The sequence below is a fragment of the Lepisosteus platostomus genome, chromosome 2, assembly GCF_059453375.1.
Source record: "Lepisosteus platostomus isolate fLepPlt1 chromosome 2, fLepPlt1.hap1, whole genome shotgun sequence".
NCBI lineage: Eukaryota > Metazoa > Chordata > Actinopteri > Semionotiformes > Lepisosteidae > Lepisosteus > Lepisosteus platostomus.
In genome coordinates, this window is record NC_142612.1 from 13,073,771 (window position 1) to 13,100,927 (window position 27,157).

Genomic DNA, 27,157 nt, shown 5'->3' on the forward strand with positions numbered 1-27,157 from the left:
AGACAGTATATCTGGCTTTTATTTGTCAGACTGGTTATCTGTGATCACCGGAGCACCTCAAGACTGTGTTCTCTCCTCATTACTTTACTCCTTGTATACCAACATCTGTACCTCCAGCAACCTCTCTGCCACTGTCAAACTACTCAAATTTGCAGGTGACACCACCCTGTTGGGTCTAATGAGCAACTGAACTGAGACCAGGTACAGAAGGAAACTCGACTGTCTGGTGGCATGGTGTGTCAACAAAAACTTGCAGTCTCAGTGTCATTCACCTAGAAACTCACAGTCTTAGTGAGTAAGGTGGTGTCTTTCAAGATCCTAGGAATAACCTTCTCAAATGGGATGCAAATTTTAACACTATCACAAACAAAGCACACCTGTTTCCTGCATCAACTGAAAAATCCCAGTGTTTCCCAGCTCATTCTCATTCAGTTTTATATAGAGCAATTATTGAGAGAGTTCTCACAGCTCCTGTATATGTTTGGTTTGGCAATGTGTCTGTTCACTCTAAAGGCAAATTGCAACACACTGTCTGCTGTACAGAGAGAGACATTGGCTGCCATTTGCCATCTACTAAAGACCTGTATAAACTCAGACATGTGCAGAAAAGATTCCTCTCATCCAGGACACCATCTGTTTCAAAACCTTGCCTCGGGGACACACTACCAGTCAATCAAAACCAAAACCACCAGGCATCTGACCAGCTTCATCCCCATGGCCATTACCCTGCTTAACCAAACACATGAATATGGGATGTAGTGTGTATATGATTGTGGATATGTGCATGTTTTTGTGTGAAGTGTACTTGTATTATTGAATTGATTCTATGTTTTTGCACCATGACACCAGACCAAATTCCTTCTATTTGGCATTAAATGTATTTGGCAAATAAAGTGATTCTGATTCTAAAGTGATTGCTGAATACTGAATGTATCATACTTGCTAGTCCAGTTCTTTGTGGACCACTCCATCACAAATCAGGGCAACCGTCCTTTAAACATACTTTACTTTCAGAAACCTGTGGTACAGTAATATATGGTACAGTGACATTTCCTTAATACAGAACTGGGAAATTTCACTGCTGATCGGAAACTGAAGTAGCAGAACTTCACTTCTCACTTTACTGTAGGTGAGACTCACTGAACTTCAGATAACAGGATTTGTCTGAACTACAGAAAGGACTTTCGTGTTTGTTCATAAATTGTTTGTTTTTGTTTTTTTCGGTTTTGGACCATAATAAAATTGGATCATATTTAGCTTTAATCTCTAATCTGCGATTCACAGAATTGACCATTTTCATTATTTGACTAACTTAAAAACTGTTTTTAGAAACAAATAGTTTTCCTTAATCTGGTCAAAAAGTATAAAGGTGTAGCCAGCTTTAGACATGTAAAACATTTTTAATAAGTCCCTGACTTATGCTGTATTTTCTGGTAGAGGAAGAGGTCATACTGAGACTCTAAATTTCACTCAGCAAGCACCCCTCTCTGGCTAGCGATATTCCAGAATGATATTTCAGTGGGGTGCACCAAGCAGATGAGGTCTTCCAGACTTCTGAACCAGTCATGAAGCAATCTGAAATTTTGTGTTTCCGTAATAAATACCACAGAAAACAGATTTCATTGTAATTCGGGATGGCGCTGTGGTTGAGGTGTCCTAATTTGATATGAAATGAACCAAACAAGAAACCTCCCATCTTTCTTTCCACATTTAGCTGCAGTTTCTTCTCATGAACGTGTCTGTTTATACCGCTTGTTACCCCTCACAACAGCGCTTTGCCAAAAATCGCTGCAAGTGCGTCAGCTGGGAGGCCTTCCTCGAACCGTGCGTGTCCAACTCCATTTTTAACACGACGAACATTCATGCTTTCCCTGCCAAAGAAAACAGAGATCCTACGGCTCATCAATGCAAGGAAAAAAAAAAGCTGTCTAGTGTGTATTCGCATTGGGTAGATCTGTGAGTCACAGGAATCAGCTTTTCATCAGGCCTGCACGCCTCGCTGGTGATGAAACGCTGTCGCCGGAAAAGAACAAGTTCAGCCTTTGGAAGGGTGAAGTGGGAATTACTGCACTCTTGCCCTCTGGCCCTGCTGACACACACTGTGCTTCACTGCTACAGGAAAGACACGCTGGCCCACCTGGTGCCTCCCTCAGGGCTGCAGCTTTACAAAAGCTGCCTGGCACACTCAGAGAGAGCACGCGGAGAAAAAAAGCCAAGGCGCTCTGCAAGCCAGGTAATCAAAGTAACAGGTGAAACAGCTAAAGGCAGCTGAAGTGGAGGAGAGGGGAGGGGCTCTGGGATTGCAACTGGAAGGTTGCGGGTTCACATCCCCCGTGGGGAAACTGGTGCTGTACCCTTGAGCAAGGTACTTCACACAAGATATCCTCCCCATAACAAATGGGGACACATGCAAATCACTTGGGACCGAAAAATCTCAGTTAAATAAATGAATGCAAAAGGAGGATGTATGATATGATTACAATTTAAACGCACTTTTGCTCACAAAGAAAATGGCCTTGCATTGGTACAGTATATCACTGTTCAAAGGATGATGAAACTGTGTTGTGTAGCAGCCTCAGCTTCAGTCAACAAGTAAAATAATTTGTTGCAACCCTCAACTTGTAAGGGTTTTGCCAAGAATATACTTCCGTGCACTAGTTGGTATAGCTAGAGGAACATAAATTCTTTGTTCTCTGGCACATCTTTGATGAAAAGAGTAATAATCCAGGCACAGTGGGTTAAACAAATATTTATTTTAAAATTACAAAGCACACACATGTAACAAACAACATACCTTATGTACAAGTTTACAGACAAGGCGTCCCAGATGTATGACATCCTAACCACCCAGAAAAACCGCAGACTGTTACCATGTATTCAACTCCCAAGTAACGCCTTCAGAGACTAAATAGAATACAACCTACTGTTAAAACTCTCTCTCTGCAAACCCGGATGCCACAAAATAAATGGGAATCTATCTCTATTCTAAAAATAGACCCACGAACCTGAAGGGGACGTTTTTTAACTGAGGGATTCTTCACTCAGGAAATCAACTAAAAAACACAGAATAGCAAGCTCTCTTAGCAAGGTTCAAATACTCAGCTCCAATCTGGTCTGTATGGTTGATCTGGACAAGAAACTCTCACTGGCACACGCTTTGTGTTCTGTCCTTCTGCCTGCCCTCTTCCCCCTGTGTCTTTTACCCTACACCTCTGACACTCTTGAAGATTTACCCAAGCACTTTGAGAAGCCACCTTTAAAGGCGCTATATAAAATAAAGTTTATTATTATATAAACCAGAAGATTATGTTTATCAGTGTCTGGCACCCAGCAAAACTAAGTAATCCCATGGTTTGAAGTTCTAGGCAATGGTAATGTTGACATGTTGACACTAGTTAGGTGTTATCCATTGTGTCTAGTCACCCACCATAGCTAGTAACAATATTCACCAACCCCCTCCCTTACAGGTAGATATTGTGTATTTAACAATCAAGGACAGGGGAGCAGAAATGAAATTCCTGAATGTTCCCAGCCCAGAATGCTTCTACACAAAAGTCACAGTGTGCCCAGAGGTCCTGTAATGGGTGTGATGTGTCAGTACATGTCCTGTACCTGTCCTTGTGCTGGAGCAAGGGTCTGTGACTCCGTCCCTGGTGGGTCTCATGTCTTCCGGTTCTTGTTCCCAATTAGCCTGTCTAAACTGTTTAATTACCTGCATAAATCTAAAACTTCTAACCAGAGGCAAATATGTAGGTAACTGTGCCTTTAATGAAGAGAACACTTTGTGTACTCAACTATAAAACACCTATACATGTCTCATTTAGAAAATAGGTTAAATGCTTAATTGACTATTCAGGTTGGAATAAAATCAGAAGGCCCTCCAGGTTCTGAGTTAGAGAAGTCTTTGTTCTTGACCCAAGAGCTACAGTGACGAGCCATTTTAGAGAATGGCAGCATGGCATTATGGAGACGTTTCGGAGCACACGAAAATCTTGTGGTATGGTGGTATTTATATTTGATTTTTAGTTTGCCTGAGACTTCCCCTTTAAACTATACACAGAAAGTTATACTAGTTTTCAATGCAGCTCTCTGACTCTTCAACAAACACACCTCAGAAGAATGCCTGGGTGAACAGAGTAGCAGATTCTAGGTGTTATTGAGTTATTCTAGGAGCTCTAAACAATAACAAGTCTGGCACTGAGACCATTATTATTCAGCACAAGGTTATGAATGACAATTGTTAAATTTTAAGCAGCTACTTTTGTTAATCTCCTACCTCCAAGCCTCCCCTGCTTCTCCATGTTTTTAAAGGCTCACTCCTACTCTCTCAGCAATAGTCTCTGAGTCTCTCTCCCTCATAAGGATCCAAGCCCACTTTCAAACGCACACGAGTACTCACAGCAACATGACACACACTTACAGTTCGGCAGGTGCCAGACACCTCCAGACAACTCAGAGTCACAGAAGCGCCCGATTCTCTACTGACATTAACCATTGAACACAGTTAAAAGCTAGGCCCCTGACTTGTACATCTAGCACTGCCGAATTAAAAAAACTTGGCTGTTTCACAGAGAATGGAAAATTAAATGCTCTGCTGCACTGTTAGTAATTCTCCAGGATCAAAAGGCCAGTCCGCTCTGAGCTACAGCTGCTAAGGGAAATCCACAGTCTTCTCCAACAGAAATCAGCCAACCTTAAGATTAAGAACACCAAACATACCAATTCTCTTTTCTATGAGAGAAATCTACAATTTCCTCGCTAAAAAAACTATTAATGCTTAAGAGCTTTTGCAGCTTTAATTAGGCAGAAAATTAACTTAATTTACTCAGATAAAACCATCATTTTTGCCATCCAAATCATTCACATGTTCAGAGTTGGTTTTACAAGATGCCCCAATCAAAGACAAAAGAATTGAGATTTTCTTAAAGATACAAGTTCAATAACAAAAAACCCTTATTTTACTGCTTAGTGTGTGTTTCTTTTCTGGCATTTAAGTCCTAAACTGCCACCCAACCAGTTTTATTAAAGCCAAAAGTGGCTATGATGAGCTCTGTCTTTATGTGCCCAATCAGATCAGTACTGATCTGGCTTAAAGCTCCTGCCTGGTTTCAGGTCAGGGAACACAACTGTATCATCTCCTCGATCAAATATATAACCGGGTCATCAATAAAATATATAAACTGGGCTTTCCAACTAAACCACATCTGAAAAATGAAAGCTCACTCTTTTTGATGCATTACATTGGCAACACCCTTCTCCAAAAGCCAGGTCTTGCTGTAACACCCTATTCCTAGAGCAACATTTTGGATATTGCAGTATAGTGGAGCAGCTTTTCAGCAACTCTGAGCCAACACAGCTACTCCTTGGTTGATCATAGTCGCTGCTGTTGAAGATTCTCGTATCTGTTGTACACCAGTGAAAACAAAGGAAACGAACTGGGAAAACTTGTAATTAAGGGAGATGCCTCCCTATATCATCAGATTTGCACTGCCCCACTGCTTGGCTTTAATTAAACAGTTAAAATAACTCCAGACACGCCGATTTCCATCACTACCGTCAAGGGCAAAATGATCCACCCAAAGACAGCAAATAAATCTCTCAGCTGTCAATGTTACCCCCGGTCAGCCTCCAAGCACACGGATCTTCATGCACATGGTGAGCTACAGTCATTCCGTAACAAGCAGGCTACTTCTCCCTGGAACGTCTGAGAACAATTCCCCAGGTGGATCAGATGGACACGTCGGTCTTGGCGACCTTGATCTTTCCGGGACGTGGCCTGTCACTCGCAGAGCTGGTTTCCTGGTTTCTGTGGTCTGGACTGCTGATGCTGAAGCAGGATATCTCATTCCCCAGGCAATTCTATCTCACGGGTAACTTTCAATCATGCCAAGGGAAACCATGCAATTTTCATTACCGTGATGGAGCACGGTCCATCTTCCACTGCTCGCATTAATTCTCATCAGGTCTTTCTTTTAATGGAAAATTCTAATTTTTAGGGAACTCGTTTTGCCCGTTTTCACATGACCTAAGCTCAGTCATTTCGCTATCCCAAAGAATAGTGTTACCTAACTGTTTACTATTTAAAATGTAATTTACATTGTATAAAAAATAAAAAAAGACTACAAACAACAGGAAGAAAATTTGGCTCATTGTGATCATTTGGCAGTTAGTTGCTAATTGATTGGAGTACCTCATCCAGCTGTTTCTCAAAAAAGACACTGTAATGGCTTCAACAACATGGCTGGGTATCTTGTTCCATCCAGACTCCCTTACCCCTTTAGGGTAAAAACGTGCTCCCTATTCTCAGTATTAAAAGTACTTCCACATAGTTTCTACTTGTGTCCTCTGGTTCATATTTCACCATTCATTCTGAAGAAGTTTTGATATATAGCATTACACCTTCTCCTCTTCAATCTTTCATGTCTATCCAGAACAGTATGCATCCACTGCAGTGATACATGCATCTCCATCATTCCTGGTTTGCCATGTTTCACTTATTCCAATAACATCATAATTGATGATAGAGCATATATGTATAACTGCACTTAATGACCTGATCATTTCTTTTTGTTTTTCCCTTTGGTTCTCCCTTGCTCTTTGCACGCCATGAAACTTTCTTTTCAATTTTCTTTGGTTTTTCATCTCCCACTTTCCTTTCCAGTGTAAATGGTTCTGGGTTTTTTGTGCATTCTTGCCCCAAGACAAGAGGCACATCTGTTTTAATCACATCTGTTTAGAGGGCCTTATACTGTATGGCAGCTCAATGAGTTAGTGAAGTAAAGGCTGTTCAGGTTTCATTGCACATCAGCAGAATTAGAGAAGAAGGCTTTTATTAATGAAGCAAATGATATAATTCACCTGGAAATGTTTTAACATAAGAGAAACGTGACAAAACATGGCTAGAGTTTTTTTTTTTCAGAAACCCAGCATCACAAACACCATTAGGCATCTCAGCGTGACATCACCCATCAGTACTATAATCCATATCCATTGCCAGCAGAATTACCCTATTCCCAGCAACCCTATTTCCTATCGCACTTTGTACAGCTGCCACCTGAAAGACGATGTGGAGTGCATTATTAAGAGAAAAACTTTTCTTTTTCAAAGCCTGTGAAAAGAACCCCTGAATTGCACTTACTCTAAGGATAAAACAAGAGAGATAGCTAAAGGATCCGAGTAAAAGAAAAGATGATCTGATAAGAGGTAGAAAGCTAAAGAGCTTACGAAAAAAATGAAACCTGAATTCCGATAAGCTTGAATGGTGTCTCCACACAATTACCAATGCAGAGCGAGGAGCAGCAGATCTCCTTTGCAATTATAAGCTCATAAAACAGTCACTGCCAGAGTGGGTAAGGGCTGCAGCAAAGGCCGTGTCTATTTTGGGATTACTAAAAGAAAAAAAAAAAGTCATCCACTGCAATTTGAATCCTGGTGGCAAAGCCCAGCCAGAGAGTCCTACTGCTGGCAAATCACATTAATGAGCCGCAGAGTAACTTGGTCACACAACCAGCAACTGGAAGGTCATTGCTAATTGAATTACCCACTTCTGTCAAGGCAATCTGCCTCAGTGGCTGGCTGATGGAAGGCTGTAGATAATCATTACGTGGCACCTCAGCGCAGAGAGGCAGCCCCAGCCAGAATTGATTACAGGTTTGATTCACAGCTGATTCTCCCCAGAGACTGAATCCTCCAGTGATAAATGACATCAATGGGAGGGGGGCGGTAGATCAAAATAGCACGTTATCAGGCTTTATTAACCGATCGATAACTACGCAGGGCATCCTAATATCCCAATTATTAATGTTTTCTGCGCCGTCATTGATTAGATATAGGCGTCGGAGCTCAAAAAACAATTTAAGAAAGATAGGCACAGAATGGGAACAAAGCTGTAAAGGCAAAACGCAATGGACGTGGTAAGAGCTTTTCTTTGTTTTCTCCGATAAATAATGGAGGTTTGAAGGAGCGCGCACAGTTCTCCCAAAACATTTACTAAAGGCACACCTGGTGCCAAGGCCTCATGTCAAAACTGAACCCCATTATTCACTATCAAGGCATCCAGCTGTCACATGGTATTGGCTGGAAACAACCTCTGATTGCACAGCGCTCCTTGGCGCCAGAAGGGCAGTGCAGTTATCACAGCAATTCTTCATCTGCAGGCACCGAGGATAGATCAGCCTTGAGCGACGGAGCACCAAACCTGCGAGGTGGGGGCATCCTCCAGTGATCTATAATATTCGCTCAGGCCTGGCTCTTGGAAGTGGTTAACAAATACAATTCTGAATTTCTAAATGGCTCTCAGAACAAAATCCCCCACCTGGTTTCACACGTTATAAATGGGGAAGTAAAAAAAAGGCAGTAATTTTAATAAAGAAATTACATTTTCCTCGCTAAGGGCATTCTAGAGTCCCTGTACTGTATAAAGATCCAGTACAAGGAGATGTACAGATCGGCATTTAATATGCCCTACTCCATCAAGAGAAAACAGTCTCTATCAGACAAGTGAAATGACCAGTTTGAAATTAGATGTTATTTCGGTGAGTGCTGACAAAAGAATTCCTGTTAAATTTAAAGGTTGTGCTAAATCGCCACCAACAAAAATACAGTATCTGCACTAGAATAACTAAGCAGATATAAAACTTTCCTGTGCCGCTGAAGCATTTTTATTGTGTTCTTCGTCTACTCAGTTCGCAAATGCAATTTTGAAGGAAACGCTTGCTAACTCACTTTCCTTCAAATGTGAGGGGCTGAGACACACCAAACTACATCGGGTTTTCCTTCGGGGTCCTTCTTTGTCTGTATTATTTAAAAGATATACTACATTTATCTGCACGTGGACGCACGCAAACAGGGTTCAAAGAGGCAAGGCCACAGCGAGATTCAGTTTCACACTGCGGTAAGCAGAGCCTAATGCACAAGCACACTCGGCGAACACCGTCCAAAGCTTTGCCAGGACTGTAATAAGCATGCTGCCCCGAAAGCAAGCAGATAAACCATATGCCATAGCAGTCACCAGCCTTCGACTGGGAGTCCCTATACAATTAGAGCAGCAGTGCAAGGCAGGGACTCTTGGACGAGTGGCTCACACATTGCAGGAGCAATCTTCACTTCCCCCTGCCAGCAGCCACACAGAGCTCGCGGTGAGGAGCTGTGCTCAGCAGGGGAGCGGATAGGTGCCTGCTGTGCTTCCATTAGTCAGGGGACTGACACATTCTCAGCATTGGGGAAGCCGACCGCTGCTGTCTGTTACTGCGCTGACAATCTGGTTTGAAACAGAGGCTTAAAAAGACAAGGCCACTGGAGTTGTAAAGGGTTACATCAATCCTTACAGATTTTACAATATTGCCGAGGAGAAACAACTTAGAAGGATATCGGCCATCCACCAGACTTACACGTGAAGGCCAGATATTTGGAATTTGATATAATCAAGATGTTAATAATTTTGGACGTGTGATTGGAGACGGAACTGGCTTATCTCATCATCAGCTTCACGCTGCCCTTTTCTTAGGGCACATGATTATTCAAGCAATAGGGTTATGCATATAATTGTGTTGTGTTAATCAAGAGCAGAAGGAAAGAGTACTTTTGTTGATGAAAGAGAAAGTTTGCACCCACTGTCTCAGCATATTCAAAAATTCTCAGCACCTCTCTGTCATACTGATGAGCTGCTATGCAGTGCAGCGCTACTTTAAATAATTGATATGCTATGTCACTCACTTAACCATTATTTCACAAGGGGATCCCAGTGGCATTCATCCGGGAGACCTGGTCAAGAATGCAGATTGAATAACGCTCCGTACCAGAAATCTGGTCATTGTTCCAGATGGAAGTCAAATCGCAGCTTTGCATTTTCACCGCCAGTTCTGAAAGAATCAATCGAAAGCTAACATCTCCTCCGTTAATGAAATTTGTGCAGTTACTGCATATAGATGGACAGAATCATTGGTAAAACACATGAGTGTTAGGTCTCCCTCACAGCAGTTTTAGTTCCAGTGTGTGATCCAAACAATCTGCGCACTGTTCAGCCTCAAAACTGAAAAGGTTATACTTATTCTACATATTCAATAAAAAAATCAACCACAATCAAAACTGCTGTTATAAGGAGGATATTAAGTAGTGATGTAGCATTTATTTTTTCATTTGCCGTGACTTTAACGTGTCTGTCTTATGTCTGCACAGACGTTGCTCCTGCAGAAAACATCATGATGCCATTCTGCAATTTGGGGATTTCAAGAGTCAGGCTTCAAGCAGTCAGAGTGTTCGTCATGTCTCGGAGATGTTTAATAGGTTTTTTACACTTCCCTTACGTATGTATGTCACCTGTTTTGTTTAAATCCTTTCATGGGGATTTCCATTATTTGATTTTTTAGTCACACAGGGAAAATCAGGTAATTTCACATGAATATAGAAACCTCATCTTTATAGCATCTTCCAGCATAATGTCAAACATTGTTTTTCAACAAAATGTGTTTGAACTTAAACAATTTTAGTTACTTGCTTTAACAAAAATGATGTGATGGAAGCAGTGCAGCATTAGTAAAAGCTGTCATCCAGTGAATTTGTTTTGTTGCGGGCTCAGACTGTATATGCGGTTTTAAAACAACAGGCAAAAAAACTAAACTCAGTGTGAAGTATTTTTTTAATCTAAATATGTTCCAGTCATCCAGAAGGCAGTGTAGTGTGTGAAAGGGACTCCAGTAGAGCTGTATCACAGAACAGAATTTCTGCTGCAGGGGACACTCGGGAGATTTCATCAACAATTCCAGAGGTAAAGGGTTAATTAAAAGCTAATTAGGTAGAAAATTAAGGCCAGAAACACAGTGGTCCAGCTGTGCATGTGTTCCCGCACATTGGGAATAAAGACTTGCAAGCAATTTAGGTTCTGAGAGCAACTGAATAAAAATGACTATGGGTACACAGGACCTAGGTGCTCAGACTATGAAGAGATAGAGCTTTCTTTTATGTGTGGTTATGTCACGGGGCTTCATGAAGGACTGAGGCGGCCTTGTGCTTTCTGGTTCTGTGAACGTCTGAGGTCTGAGGTGTCGAGACCTGTGTGTGACGCTCTCCTGCGCTTGGGCGATTGCGGCTGGGCTCGTCCACCCGGGCGGGGGGGTGTGAAGGCGCGCTTAGCTACGGTCTGTGCGCGGGTCTCGTGCCTGGGGCGCCGTCTCTGAAGCAGCCTGGCGTCGTCGGTGTTTGACTACGGCGGGCGAGCCCCTGCTCCCAGCCCCGCGGCTCTAATGAGCCTGAGCAGCCCGAGCTGTTCATCAGCCCCTGCACCTGTCATCTCTGCGGCTCTCCGCAGTGCCGCGCGCCGCTCCAGACCACCTGGCTCGATGGGGATGATTAGGAAGCTTACGAGCAAATCATGTTCTCAGCTGTGTCAGGGAATCAATTTTTTATCCGGTCCTGGCGCCGCGGAGCACGCGGGAGCAGCACAAAGGACAATGAGCGCTCCAGTGCTGACTCACGGCTTCCTAAACGCACGCCGCTACAATAGCGCATTCCGCTCACCTCTCTTATCAGTCCCATGCCACCCGAAAGCTGCTGCGCAAGATTAAGTGCTCCTCGCCAATCTCAGGGAGCGCAGGGAAATGTCTTTAATGTGCCCCGCGCTGCTGGAAGCCTGGGCCTGAATGCTGAGAGCGCCGGGGATGAGATTTCAAAGCACTCTCACGCCTCTGCAGAGGCAGCAATTACAACTCCCCTGCCCACCCACCTCCCTCCCTCCCTCTTCCCTGCTCTCTTGTAAACCAGCCAGGCTCGCAGGGAAAATGCAGCGCAACTCAAGCTGCCAATATTATTAATATTTTTTGCATGCCTCCCGGAAAAAAAAAAGCACACAGCCCATTTTCAGGGGCTGAAAGCGATCAGAGTATTTCATTTATCTGTGGAGCACAGTGAGATGAAAAGCTGCCTAAGCCCTTTAACTCCTCCGCTGCTGGATTTCATTCCAAGGTTTATTTGCTCCCAGATCTACCACCTAAATACATTCGAAGCCATTCATTATCCTTACTTTGGTTAATGCTCAATCACTTGCATCAGCAGCAATATTTTAATTATGTTTGCTGAAGGACTCTCAATTCATTCTATAAATGGGAAAAAAAGACTTGTATCATGCATATATATACACCTCCTTCCCTGATCTTTTCAGTGAAAGGCAGAAACATCTTTTATAAAACCATACCTGTAAAGATATTTCTCATTCAAAAGTGAAATTAAAAATGGAGGAAAAATAAGATTTTACTCACAGAGTACATTTTTTTCATTGAACAGAGGTTCCAAACAATAACAGAACTGCAGATGCACCCGCCTGGCAAAGCAGGACGGTGGTGTGCACACAGGGTCTTACCTGAGCCAAGGAGTTGTACCTCCGGAGAAGCCAGATCACAAACAGCATGAAAAGGCTAAAAATAAAAGAGAAAAAAAAACAACCAATGACATTCAAAATACATTTAAAGGATGCTTCAAGACCCATTATCTAGGTATCCATGCAAATACAAAATCAGCCTTCAGTTCCTGTGCAATGCACAGCTTGAAAAAATTCAGCTCGATTGCAAGATTCAGATATTTAGGAAGTATTCTCTTTAGGCTTGCCAGTTTCCTTTGGACCTTCAATTTCTCTCTTTTTTGCTTTTTACAACTTAAGAACTAGAGAAATTTGTTTTGAATCCTTGCCAAGTGCATTTTCCACACTTGCTAAGACTCTGCACTGCAGAGCTGGAGACAAGATGAAACTTTCATATTGCCAGAGGTGTTTTTCTTACAGGCAATTCTGGGTTACACAACACAAAAAGACTGCTCAACACAATCGATGCGAGAGAGACAGTGACTTTGAACATTTTATACACTTCAACAAGTTGCTGGCCTGACCTTTTCTTAATCTGTCTGCTTTTGGCTATTGTTTCTTGACATCCAGGAAGTGTTAATGGGGAAAGGGTCAATGTTCAGCAAGCAAGCAAGCAGGAGTGCACTTTGAGGTGTAGAAGCAGCATTCAGAAATTCATACAAACTAACCATTTCACTGGAGTATATGTAGATATTATGGAATAATTTATTCCAGGTTTTATATGAAAAACATTTTTTGTATGTTTGGTAGGTATGTTTTTTATATGAATGTTGACATCATATAGATATTTGTTAAAGGAAAACACAATTAACACTACACACTGTATAAGAGTCCTTTTGACCACTTGTGATGTTTTCACCACAGATTCTTCACACGTCACAAAAGGGCTACAGTCCAGAGTTGTTACTCTGTCACTTTCAACAAATAAACCACTGCCAGTGGAAAAAAGACAAGCATTGCTTTCTTTCAACTACTGTATATGGTTAATTTGTTCTCTAATTTCTCTGAGTGAGCAATGCAATCTAATAACATAAAGATGAAATATTAATAATAGGGTTCATTGTAATATATTTATCAACAGTTAAATGCAATGTCACAAAAGGACATTTTTTACTCAAGTCTAAAAAGTAAAGAACATCCCAAACTATACCAAAAAAGGATACTCACCATCCTATCAAGGAGAAGGTTGCCGTCGCCCGTTTCACTGCAATTATTGTCACCTAAGGATGCAATCAAAGTCATCGTTCATAAATATTTTCAACAAAACGAATGTGATTTCTTGAAATTGAAAATGACAAATCTCTCAACTATATACACACGCATATGTATTGAATACCAGCAACCTTTGTAATAGAGAGTCCTATTGACCGGAGAAGGAAACCACCTGCAGAAACATATGACAGCACTCTGACTTCTAATAAAGAGAGGTCATGAATAATAAGTGATGTGATACAATGTTTAAAAAGTATTTGTACACGGTATGTAAAAAGCAGAAAAAGCCAGTAAATGTCACAAACTAAAAGCAAAATACAATGTTTTTACGACATAATATTTTATCATCTAAAATGTTCTGTTTATGAAATACACATGCAAGAATAAAAACAAGATAAAGGTCAACCCTAGTTCTCCATCAGGAATGCAATGCGGTGCTCACCAATGGGGAAGAGCCATTTCATTGACCTTCGCTGGCACAGTATGCCTTTCCTCTCCTCAATGTCACAGCGAGATGGTAGAATCTAAGCCATTTTTAGCATCACTGCTGACTAGTCAGCTTTCGCGCTGAATGTTACTAGATCGCTTCTTTAATCAGTGAGACCCCTCCCTGCACAGAGGAGGAATTGTTCTCCCTTTCCATGTTGCAGATTACCCTTCAACTCTTTCAGGTAAGATACACAGGAACCTCCTCCTAGGCTTTTTTGCTACTCGTCTCGATCCCGGGATCTTGCCCCTTGCTTCGCAGGGTCTTTCAGTCTCAAGAGCTCCACCAGTCCTCAACAATACCTTTCAACTTCCACTGGCCTCAAACAACCCGATAACTATTGAAGATACTCAGATACTCAAAGGCTTTCTAGGCTCGGGACCTTCCTGAAGTCAATTCATTCCACAGTGTAAGGCTTTCATGAGGACCTCAAATATTCTCAACACTTTCTTTTTTATGCTCTGTGTTTTGCTTGAGCCAGTTTCCTTCTTTGTATGGGAACTTGCCTGTTTCCAAATTGCTCCTGGGCTTTCTGGAGCCAATGCCTCAGGTGCAGACTTGAACCTGGTGTCATACTTTGTTGAAGCTTTTGTTATGTACCGTCTAAATTATTATGTACTGTGTACTGTGTCATCTGCTGTACTGTGCATGGCGCAAATAACAATTCCAATGTACATGTACACGTACATGTCCATGCAGTGCAGACATTACCAGGGCCTCTTACGAATTACTCCTTTCTGGACAAGAGAGTTTAATTTTCTCTCACTTGTAACTGCTCAGCCTCTGCGGTCTCCCGAGCTGACACAGTGGGAGTAAGCATTCCAATAAGGAGGACACAGACATGCCCTAAACCAGAGCCAGTCAAGGTAAGCCTTCCTCCTCTAGATTACCGTCATCCACAGTTGTTCACCGATCCAACCACCTGAAAGGCATGGTACTTCAGACGGGACACCACAACAACCTCACTGCCTTCACTACCCGTGGTCCTCAGGCATGGACGCCTTGCGTCATCCCCACAGCTGAGGTCTGTGAGGGCATCCATGTCCGTGTGTTGTCTGGTTGGGCCCATCCTCAACCACCCCAAGGTGATCTAAGCCTAAGGCTAGATCTAAGGTCTCTGTGGCCACTGTTTTGGCTTGTAGGCACTAGCTCAGTCAGTTGACATTCATTTGCTAGAACTGGTGCGTTTTACCAGACAGGCTGCTGGCCTCAGTTTTGTCTGACATGAAAATAGTCATCCCAGAGCAGGCGGTATCATTAGATGTAAGAAGAAGAACCAAGCTGATCTGTCACCACAATTACTCTACACACTGCACTCGCTACTTGGTAGAAGGCCTTTGTGCTGACGAAATTCCACCTACCTGGAGAATGAGGCCTTTTGCCTCCAAGACCTACTAAAGTACATTCTACCCAGATTCAAGTCACACCACGGGCCCTCTGTGCTGGAGGGTCCCCTGGCAGGAGATCTGCACAGAGGCAATGCTGGCTGACCACTCTATGTTTGGCAGATTGTACAGCTTCAGAAGTGGTGGATTCTCAGCAGCAGCCTACTGGCACCCGGGTTCTGCGGGCTGTTCTGGACCTCTCTGAGGCCTGTCCTCCCATTTGGCTGGGCAGCCAGCCACCTGTTCACAACAGCCTATCCACATTGGTGATGACTGCATACCGTTCTCGAAAGGGAGCGCTAGGTCGCCTTCACATCCTGGTTCCCTGAATAAGAAGGCAGTCATCAAATTTTCTGGCTCTCCCTCAGACGGCCACCTGTTCTGCCTAAGAACTGACGTAGATGATACCACGCCACAATCCATGTCCAGGAAAAGCAGAGTGAGCCTTAGCTAACCTGGCAGGGTCCCATCAGTCTGATCTCTACTCTGTGTCAGCAAACGCCTGCAATGAAGCATTTCCCCATTGGTGATGAATGCATTCCTCTCCAGGGAATAAGGGTTGTGAAGACAACCTACTGTTTAATTTGCAGTCAACCCAGACACTTGCACAAAAGAATAAAAATAAAATATTTTGCAAACATTACTACTATTGTATAGATTGCTTCAGCTAACCACACTTTTACACCAGATGTTTAGATACAGCAAGCACATTGAATTCCATTCTTGAAGGATCAGATTCTACAGATTTTAAATATTTCAATTAGCAACCAATTAAAACCTTAAACAATAGGTGACTTGCGTTTTTTCCTCATTATCAATTCAATTAAGTAATTAATCACTGAGTTGCAAAGAAAACATGAGGTTCCTGCAGTGATCAAGTACTGGAGTCGTCCATTGTTGCCTTAAAGAATTATCATCTTCTGAAGAAACTGCAGAGCTCAGTAATGTCACTTTCTCTGTACAATCACAACCTCCACTCGTCATTAAACTACTAAGCTAGATACATTTCATATGACGGGAGCCTAAAAAACTATCTACGTCTGTGAAATCTTAAATTATATATGCCACAGCAGTAGCAGTTAAGATTGCTTTATGTTACCTTTTCTTTTTCAAAAGCATACAGTAAAACTGCTGTTTTCAGAATTCAACATCCAAAATAAGCCACTGGAAGTAATGAAAAATACAGTTCATTCCAAATCTTTACTAGAACAGTAAAAGAATGCTCAGCTCAGCTGTGATTTAACAGCATTAAAACAACATTCATACAACGTCTAAAATTACAAATACTAGGGGTCTGACAACTAAAAGCCCTCCTGAACTAGGAGGGTTTAAAGCCTTCTATCCAGGCTGATTGTGGCACAATTGTACGATAACAAGCATGGGCTTACAAGTAAGAAGTATCAAGCGTAGCCTGTTACAAGGCCAGGCTTGTTTCATACAATCACAACCATGCACATAAAACCTTCTTCCCCTTGCAAAGCGTACACCTGTTTTTTATTTCCCTAATAAGAAAACGACATAACAAGGGTCTGAAGTGTCACATAAATCTTAAAGAGTACTTATTTAAGAATCCCAACAGGTGGTTTTAATGCTGTTTACTGTTCATGATATGCCATACAAATAAAGGGATTACTGCACCATACTTAAACACAGAAGACAGATACAGGAAAGATCGGGAAATGACAAAAACTAATTCATGAACGTAAAATAAATAAGGACCTCAATCCCCAGAGCACCCACCCATCTAAAATTCCAATTATGCTTTTGCACTGCACTCACCACTGCTACCATTTACAAATGTGACGGCAGAAAACTGAAACTTTGTTCATCAAAGCAGAAGTGTTCAGGTCAGAATAAATCAGTAGGGAAGAGAAAGAATAATGTTGTAAGAGACTACATGACAGAATGTTTAACAACAGAACGAGATGTCTTTATCTGAATGTGGCCGGCTGCTCCTAACACTTACAAAGACTGATGCTAGCACTGCTTACCCAGACTTAGCTGATTTTATTACTGTATCCATTATGATTGTATGATCGAGTGTCTGAAGTTAAGGAAGAGCTGTTACCAGATGGGGAACAGGCTCTTAATAATAATAATAATTGCTTACACTTATATAGCGCTTTTCTGGACACTCCACTCAAAGCGCTTTACAGGTAATGGGGTCTCCCCTCCACCACCACCAATGTGCAGCATCCACCTGGATGATGCGACGGCAGCCATAGTGCGCCAGAACGCTCACCACACATCAGCTATTAGTGGGGAGGAGAGCAGAGTAATGAAGCCGATTCATAGATGGGGATTATAAGGAGGCCATGATTGGTTAAGGCCAATGGGAAATTTGTCCAGGACGCAGGGGTTACACCCCTACTCTTTTCGAGAAACGCCCTGGGATTTTTAATGACCACAGAGAGTCAGGACCTCGGTTTTACGTCTCATCCGAAGGACGGCACCTGTTTACAGTATAGTGTCCCCATCACTATACTGGGGCATTAGGACCCACGTGGACCATAGGGTGAGCACCCCCCTGCTGGCCCCACTAACACCTCTTCCAGCAGCAACCTTAGTTTTTCCCAGGAGGTCTCCCATCCAGGTACTGACCAGGCTCACACCTGCTTAGCTTCAGTGGGTTGCCAGTTGTGAGTTGCTCTTCTTTAATTTTCATGCATACCTTGCTAAGTCTTACAAGATGCACCAACAGAGGCTGATCTGGGTGTTTCTGTATTCCTGTTACTATACAGCACAGGAAACAAAATCTTGATCATTTATTTTTCATTTATATGCACAAGAAGTCATTCGTGCATTAAAAATGATATACCACCTCTCCAAAGGAAAGGGCTAGCTCAAAGCGAGAACAAGCCTTCAGATCACAAAGCAGTGACCCTTCTGAAACTTATCTGGCGCGTCATCTTTTATCTTTGGATTTGACAGTATAGGTGACAGAATCATAGAGCATTTTTATGTTACCGGAGTCATGAATAGGGTTCACAGCCAGAAACATGAAAAGCCTTTGATAACAATGGAAGAGTTGGAAGCAAAAGGACATGCGCTACCCAGAATCACTGCTTGCAGCTATTATATGCAGTTCACCTTGCACAAAGACCTAGAACCATTAATGCTCTCAGTGACAGTGTATTGTGATTCAATATTTTCTGTGTGCACTTTAGTGCATCCCATCTAATTCCTATAAATGACCCCCAGAATCCACCTCTATTACAGAAAATGGGGCCATCTGGGAACTTGAGAAGCTTTTAAAACTACATCCTGTCGTTGTTATTACTAAAATCTTTCAGTTTTCCACAATACATTTTTGCAAGTTTGAATCCTACTCTAACAGCACGCCTTAACCATCTGGATCTCTGAGCAGTGACTGACCTGAAAAGACCGAAGATCAGTGTAAAACCTTGCTCTCTACTGTCTTCCCTGCTGTATTATAATTGTTGCTCGTTGACCAGTTGTACAGATGCTTGATTCCAACCCAGTGATGCTCCTGTTCTTTAAATAACTAATAATAATAATAATAATAATAATAATAATAATAATAATAATAATAATAATAATAATAAACTTTATTTTATATAGCGCCTTTAAAGGTGGCTTCTCAAAGCGCTTTACAGGATGACAATAACAATAAATAAGAAGACTACAACAATAATTAAGAAGATTTCACAAGATAGGACACAATTATAATTACAACAATACAACAATAACAATAGAGGAGACCGTGGAAGGTGGTATTAAGAAGAGCAGAGGGGTGAAGAATGGAACCAGTTAAGTAAAGGCTTTTCTGAAGAAGAAGGTTTTGAGTCTAGATTTGAAGGAGTTTAGAGAAGGTGACTCTCTAATATCCTTGGGCAAAGAGTTCCAGAGCTTGGGGGCATAGCAGGAGAAGGCCCTGTCGCCCATACAATGTAGACGGGCTTGGGGGACAGTAAGAAGGGCAGAATTTGAAGTGCGGAGGTTGCGAGGTGGGGAGTAGGGCGATAAAAGTTCAGACAGGTATTGAGGTGCCAAGCCATGTAAAGCCTTATAGGTGAGCATGAGGATTTTAAAGTCTACGCAGAATTTGACCGGAAGCCAGTGCAAGGACTCCAGGATAGGAGTAATGTGAACACTTGCACTAGACCTGGTCAGGATTCTGGCTGCTGAATTTTGGACATACTGCAGCTTGTTCAGAGTAGATTTAGATACCCCAGGGAGTAGAACATTGCAGTAGTCAATTCGAGAGAATACAAATATGTTGATCAGCTTTTCAGCCACAGTTAATGATAGCATAGATAACTGTTGGTACTTAGGTGTTCAGTTTAAAGTCTTAGTTTACCGGGCATACCACACACCATCCCTCTCCCTGACTTCTTTAACCATAAATTCACAAAGTAGAAACAACAGAAAACAAGTGAGAGAAAAGCATACTCAAAAGAGAAAGGATAATGCAAATCAATTTGTTGACATTATAATCATCTAATAATATGTCGACGGTCAACCGTTAGCAGTAAGAAGGGAAGAAAATTAAATTTTAGGGAAGCGAAATTAGACTAAATGAAAAGTGCATCTTCGAGACCGCAAAATGCGTAACAACTTATTCGAAGAATATTTGCAAAGAAAATCCTCAGCGAGATAAATCTGCCATGAAAGACGCTTTAAAAAATGATCAAGTGCTTACACAATATTTTTTCGAAGATAAACACCCTTGTTCATAAATCAGAAAAGGATGTTTACATCAAAGTCCCATGCACAACAAAGGTGTTGTACAGTGTTTTCTACATAATCTGTTCTAAGACGATTTCGGCAAACATTTGTATACTGTACAGTAAGTAAAAAATGTAGCTCAGTGATTAGAAAGTCATATTTCCAAACATCTGTATTTAAAACTGTTATACTTCGCGGTCTCATTTTAAACATTCATTACTGCAAAGTGGTGATGGTGTTATGCTAAAAATGCGAATAATAACGTTTCCCTTTTAGCCTGTACTTTAAAAGCTATACATTGTTTTTCTCTGTTAAGGCCAATTATACGTTGTTTTCAGAACACCATTTTTTGTTCTTCAAGATATATCTATATATATTCAAGATATTTTAAAATGAAATAATTTATATATTACTAACCTAATTCAGATTTTATCCACACTGGCAGGCGTTTTACACTTGCATAGGTAAGAAAAAAAAATATCTGAAAAGCGGCCCGTTATGTGCTTGTACACTATTAAAAGATTGAGTTTTTAGCATGCTTAGTTCGTACTTACACATCTGTAGTCGTCAGAATCTGTATTAAACAGAGTGCAGCGACTGCTATTGTTCATCCTGACCGTAAAGTATTGATTTCCCATGGTAAACTACAATTTAATTGAAATGTTTTCATGGTAAGAATCACTCATCATGTGTAGCTACAATATACACTCACTTCCTACAGCGCGTGAAGAAGGACAAAAATGTTTACAAGACGGCGACCGCAGAATACAAAATCGCAGATCATTTTTTAAATTATGTAGGCTAATTTATATTTTTGCAATATCTTTGCTCAAGGTAGCGATCCTGAATCAGAAATCGTCATCGCTATTTCAAAACAAAATAATAAAAAAACATTTTTTTTTTGTTTCAGGAGAGGAATTGCTTGGAGTCAAAATGATTTTCATTGTAACATTTAGATTATATATATATTTCTGAAGCTCTTTGATGTACACAGATGTTTATGGTGAATCTCCTGGCGTGAACACATATCTAACAGGAAATTACCCCATCACTGCGGTTTAACACTTGCTTTGTAAAAAACATGCTCTAACTTACAGGTAACAACTCAGAACAATATCTTACCAAAATATTTATTGCTTTCCTTTCATTTTTTGTACTCTAGTTATGATTTAAAATGACAAAAGTATGATTAATAATAATTTTGAGTAATTTTATTACTTGCAAATCCAAAGACGATGTACATAATGCATAAAAAACAGTAAAAAATAATACAAGACAAACTTTAAGACAGTCAAGCACAGGCCTAAATTAAAAACGTTAATTTTAAGTTTAGATTTAAAAACAAGTGTAGACATGAAGGAGCTCAGGGATGAACACAGCCAGGTTAGTCAGAGCCTTATAAATCAGTAACAAGATCTTGAATATGTGACTTTACGGTCAACCGAAGTAGAGATTTGAGAGTAGGAGTAACGTCCTGCCAGGGTCTGCTGTGAGTTAGTGATCAGGCTGCAGTGTTCTGGACATATTGCAACTTACTGAGGAGAGCGTTATGAACCCAAAGATCGAAGAGTTGTAGAAATCAAGCCTTGATGTTATAACTGCATGAATCAGTCACTCTGGTGACACTGCACTGGACATTGACAGAAATAGCCTAATGCGGCCAGTATATATAAAATAAAAAAGAGGTCTTAACTACATTATATTTTTCAAATAGGGCTCAAATGACAGGAGGGGATCGAATAAAACTCCCAAATTTCGGGCTGACACCTGAATGGGGAAGCCATATGCCATTACTGTGAAAATCTCCAGGTTCCAGACCTGTACTACCCACCTGAAACATTTCTGTTTTGTCACTATTTAGCTTCAAAGAATTAGGTATCAACCAGAGCTTAATGTCACATAAACAAGTGATATGTGACGGAGGCAGGATATAAGAAGGGGAAGAGATTTTAATGTAGATCTGAGTATTCTGTGCATAACTATGAAATTGAAGAGCATGCTTGTGTATGATCTGACTGAGAGGAAGCACAGAAATAATAAAAAAACAGGAGGAACTGTGCGGAATTATGAGGACCAAATGAAACTAATAATAATAAGTCAAATTATTATTGTACCTTATGAAGCCATTTGATGCCATTGGTTGTCTAATGATCAGGTACTCAGGACCTGAGTCTAACGTCAGATTAAAAGGATTCAAAGGCATCTCCCAGTCACATACTGGGGCATTTGTGTAGAACATCTAGGACATTGCATATCCTCCCTCTCCTTTTGGGCACGTTTCCCAGTGTTATGTTTCATTTTACTTCCACAGTCCAAAGACATGCTGTCTACATTAACTGACATCTCTAAATGGTCCCCTGTACATGTATGTACGTGAATATGTTTGTGATCTGTTACAGATTTGTCCTGTCCAAGATATACTGTATCCTGCATTGCGTCCATTTTCTGCAAGGTTAGACAATAGCTTTTTGGACTAGGTCCAAGAACCCCATATTTGACTAAATCAAGGGTCCCCAGTCCAGGTCCTGGACAGTCAGTGTATCTGTGTATACAGGTTTTCAGTCCTGATGGGCTCATAACAACCAGAATCAGCTCATTGTTGGTTTAACCGGACCAATGTAGCAACTGTCATCTCTACAGGTGCTGGGTCTGTAAAGAGACCTAGAAACCTCGAAGAAACACCAGCTCTGAGGTTCAAGAATTGGAGCCCCCTGGAATGTGCAGTTTTGAAAATGGAGAAATGGTTCAGATGGAAGAGTGCCACCTACAGGTACACAAGCATTATTTACAGCAGGAGCACGATTTTCCTCAGAGGTATGCCAATGTCTTATTAAACAGGTCTAGCTTTCCTCACCTCCCAAGAGTTTATGAGATCATGTTAAAAGGTGGTAATACTGACATCATTAGCAGTGTCATTAGTGAAGCAGAAAAAGAGCACGCTGAAGACTAATGAGAGATCATGCACTTTTGTAAACATTCGATGAAGAAAAAGTTCTACACCATATAGCAAAAATAGCAGAAGGACATTGCTCATTGGTACTGTTTAACATTTCTGAAAGCTCTGTGCTTTCACCTTCATGCCTGACCTCTCTCGGGGCTCTTCCTTTTGAATGCCAGTCTGTGTCAGATGTGAGAACATCTGTTCTTATCTTCATGTTCCTGGAGTTCAGCTTCACTTATGTCACTGGTGAACACCACTTCCTTAAGCAGGGAATAGCCTAACCATCTGCTGAAAGGAAAGAATTGTTTCATTACTCATACTGTATATAGATAGATAGGAAACACCAGTGATAAGTGTCTTCTCCATAGACAGAATTTAATTTTAAAATTTGGCTCAATCTGCATTACATCTGCAGTTGCATTAGCACAATTAAAACACGAGCCAGCAAAATGTACAATAGGTGAGTAATTTGAACAAGAACACATATATGGAAGAGGAATATCAGGGTCTTTGGCGAATCTTAACAAACTGTTTACTTATTCTGTATGAAAGTGGTTTCCACTTAGGAGAAATCCGCTTTTGTTTAGTTTTCATTTATTCTCCTGCACTCTACTGGATAAATGTTTTAAAACGTTTTTCATGTATTCAAATGTCCTGAAGACTTTGGTCAAGTCTCAGCTTGATTTGCATCAGAAGAGACTGAAAACACACCGTACTTGCATGTGGACGTGTAAAAAAGGCTGTTGCTCTACAGAGCAATATTCATTTGTCCATCCCTTTCCTGACTGCTGTATTCAGTATGGAATCATGGGGGAGCTGAAGCCTATCCTGGCAGGCAGAGAGTACAAGGTGGGATATACAGTATCCTGGTCAGGATGCCAGCCTGTGTCAGGGCACACAGACACAGAAACACAGACACAGACACACAGACACACACTCTCACTAGGGCCAGTTTTCTCAGAAGCCAATTAACCTGCCAGTATGTGTTTTGACTGTGGGTGGAAACCAGAGCACCCAGAAGAAACCCATGTGAACATACAAACTCCATGCAGAGAAAGCACCCTGGGAACTGAACACAGAGCCCCAAAGCTGCAAGACAACTATGCTAACCACTTTCCACCATGATTCCTTCACAGAACTGTCTGCTTCCCACTTAGTCACTGAAACGCCTTTGTGATGTCAGAACAGCTTTTTTTCTAGAGGGGAAAAAAAACTTTAAAATGTCATCTTGATAGTTCAATTTGTTAAGGTATCTCATAAATCAGAGCCAGGATATATCTTGTTGTCCTTCTCTGGCACTTGTGAATGTCCTTGGTATGATGTGGTGATCAGAAACAAATACAGAATGCAACTAGATTGGCCATACTAGATTGCTTCATAATAACCATTGCTGATTTGCATTCCAAGTTCTCAGATATATGCTTTTGTATGTTTCGTAATATGCAGAAACCATTTGATTATTTACACATTTCTTCCAAAAAATATAAAGATGCTGCCAGAGTTTGATCTGTTGTAAGACCTTAAATCATTGACTTGAGCTGGTCTTTTTTGCCTTTTACTTGTAGTTTTGTCTTAATTGGTGGAATACTGATGGAACCTGCATTAAGGTAATGCTGAGAGTATAAACGGTATATGAAAAAAAATGCATACAGCAGTATTTTTAATACTTATTTTAATGTACCCTGTATCTTTTAAAGGTCATCATAATCTCAGGGTGTTTTTATGAATCACAAAGAAGTAATGATTTCAATACTCACTTTCTGCCTTAAAACCATCCTTCACCATTTTTAAAATCCTCATTCTCGGCATGGCTATTATCTAATTACCTCATATTTTCACCTTATTTATTCCTAGGTAATGCATCTCTGAACACAAAGGTGGAGTGAATTGAGTGCTGAATGAAATGCATTTTAACAGATGGCCTTTTAGAGGAATTTGACAACAACATTTTTATTATTATTATTTTACTCTGTGCATCTTTCGTCTATATATGGCTCACAATAAAACTGGAATTGCAATATGACAAATTTACACCACAAAAAGTCAATTTCCTGTATACACTTATTTTAAGCTGGGAATGTACATATAAAACACTTCATTGGGGAGTTTTATTGGACAGGAATAATAACCTTCTTGTTTTCTAAAAAAATAAGGTAAACAAGATTAGTTTAACACATAGTTAAACAAAACAGTTTTTTGTGAATCTTGGTTGAAAGGTTAACTGTAGAGACCACAGTCCTGTTTATCTCTGCATTATTGGTAACTGAAATCAAAATGTCATTCTTTTTTTAGCCAGCAGCGATATCACCCTGTAACTCACAACTGGCAACCCACAGAAGCTCAGCAGGCGTGATCCTGGCCACTACATGGCTAAGGTTGCTGCTGGAAGACGTGTTAGTGGGGCCAGTAGGGGGCGCTCACTCTGCGTTCTGTGTGGGTCTTAATGCCCCAGTATAGCGATGGAAACACGATACTGGAAAAAGGCGCTGTCCTTCGCATGAGACAAGGTCTCAGAGGTCCTGGCTTTCTGTGGCCATTAAAAATCCCAGGGTGTTTCTTGAAAAGAATAGGGGTGTAATCCTGGTGTCCTGGGCAAATTTCCCCCTAGCCTTTACTAATCATGGCCTCCTGATAATCCCCATCTATGAATGTACACTATGGCTGCCATCGCATCATCCAGGTTGGGGCTGCACATTGGTGGTGGTAGTGGGATTCCCCTTTACCTATAAAGAACTTAAGTGTCCAGAAAAGCACTGAAAGTGTAAGGAATTATTATCAATTATTATTTTAAAACCTTTTAAATCATACAATTTGTTTAAGGTATTTGTTTAAAGTCATTACAGTGCCAAAACATGAAGGTTGGATAATGTTTGACTGCAGCAGACAGATTTCCTTATACCGATGCCAGAGTTTGTCAGTAATAAAATAAAAAAAAACAAATAAATAAAAAATATTCACAGCATCTTGCACTTTTTTTTCAGTGACATCTGCTAAAAAACTGTGGGCTTGTGGGCCAAGAGGAAATATACGTTCTAAGCATTGCATTGCACTGAAGGCAGCACAATGATTAATGACCACATTGAAGCAGACTCCTGCCCACACCAGCTGTAGTGCATGTTGGCATGCTCAGCTGTACAGGAGAATCAGTCCACTTCTTACGTACGATGAGATAAACACAACCCATTACTTTCAGTTCCTTGGAGAAACCTAAAACAAGACACAACGTATGTCATTTTCCTTCCTCTAACATTCCTCTGTCTTCACAATAACTATTGCAATTATGGAGGTGGCCAAATGCCTTTAGAATTGAAATGCTTTGAAAAGGGTGCTAAAGTGATCCTGGGCTGGAAAAACTGGCAGAATCTGCCAGCCAGTCTCCCTTTGCATTTTAAGGAGGCGCCAATGTGCTTTTCATTAAAAAGAGCCTTTGGGAAGGCTTGGGAGCTGACACTCTGCTGGATGCAGTCCTGTTGGTCACCTTCCAGGGTAATTCAGAGAGACAACATGATTCTTCTAAAATCAGAACAGTGCTAGAAACTGATGATCATGGAAAAAACAGTTTAACTCACACTCAGTCCCCCTTCTTTGAAATTTAAACCCTTAAATACTTGTGAGCCAATAATATTTCTGTCCAATACTATCCTGACCCAGGATACAAACAATCCTCAAATAAAACAGTGTATAGTTTTCAACTTGCAAATAATGTATTATGCTACAGGAAATCTGAACTGTGCTCCCTAGGGTCTGGAGTCCCACAGGTTTTCTGTGTCTCCTTAAGCTTTAAACAGCTCTTCATCTGGGGGAGGTGTCAAATTGATCCAATTAAGGTTTAACTGATACATTTTATCTCTTCTCCACAGACTAAAGCTGTTGACAATTTAAAGAGGAAGAAAAAGCTGCTGGATTCCAGATGCCAAGGTCTCGAGTGGGAAACTTCTGAACTATGGGAGTAGATTATGATTTGCAAGGAATGTAATTATACTGCACAGACCACAGCTGCAAGTGGGGTGCTCAAGAGTACTAGCAGTCCATGTGGGATCCACAGCATGACTGGAAAGTGAAATAATTCTTTATTAAATTTTAAGTTGAATAAT

The 27,157-nt window shown here is 41.0% G+C and overlaps 1 protein-coding gene and 1 long non-coding RNA gene across 4 annotated transcripts in view; one reads left to right on the forward strand and one right to left on the reverse strand.

The window, feature by feature from the left end:
• LOC148675953 (uncharacterized) overlaps nucleotides 1-20,857 on the reverse strand; it is a 149,542-nt gene extending 128,685 nt beyond the window's left edge. Inside the window, exons 1-3 of one of the 3 annotated variants that reach the window (XM_088598864.1) lie at nucleotides 20,677-20,857; nucleotides 13,517-13,569; nucleotides 12,353-12,407 (exon numbers count right to left, since the gene is read on the reverse strand). In XM_088598864.1, the coding sequence (XP_088454990.1) occupies nucleotides 12,353-12,407; nucleotides 13,517-13,569; nucleotides 20,677-20,760 (192 nt within the window). In that variant the 5' untranslated portion in view covers nucleotides 20,761-20,857. The other 2 variants (XM_088598878.1, XM_088598871.1) reach the window with 2 other exon arrangements.
• On the forward strand, nucleotides 20,116-27,157 carry LOC148675956 (uncharacterized). The gene is made up of 3 exons (XR_015925255.1): nucleotides 20,116-20,176; nucleotides 22,763-22,936; nucleotides 26,924-27,157. It is a non-coding gene; the product is annotated as an uncharacterized LOC148675956 (long non-coding RNA).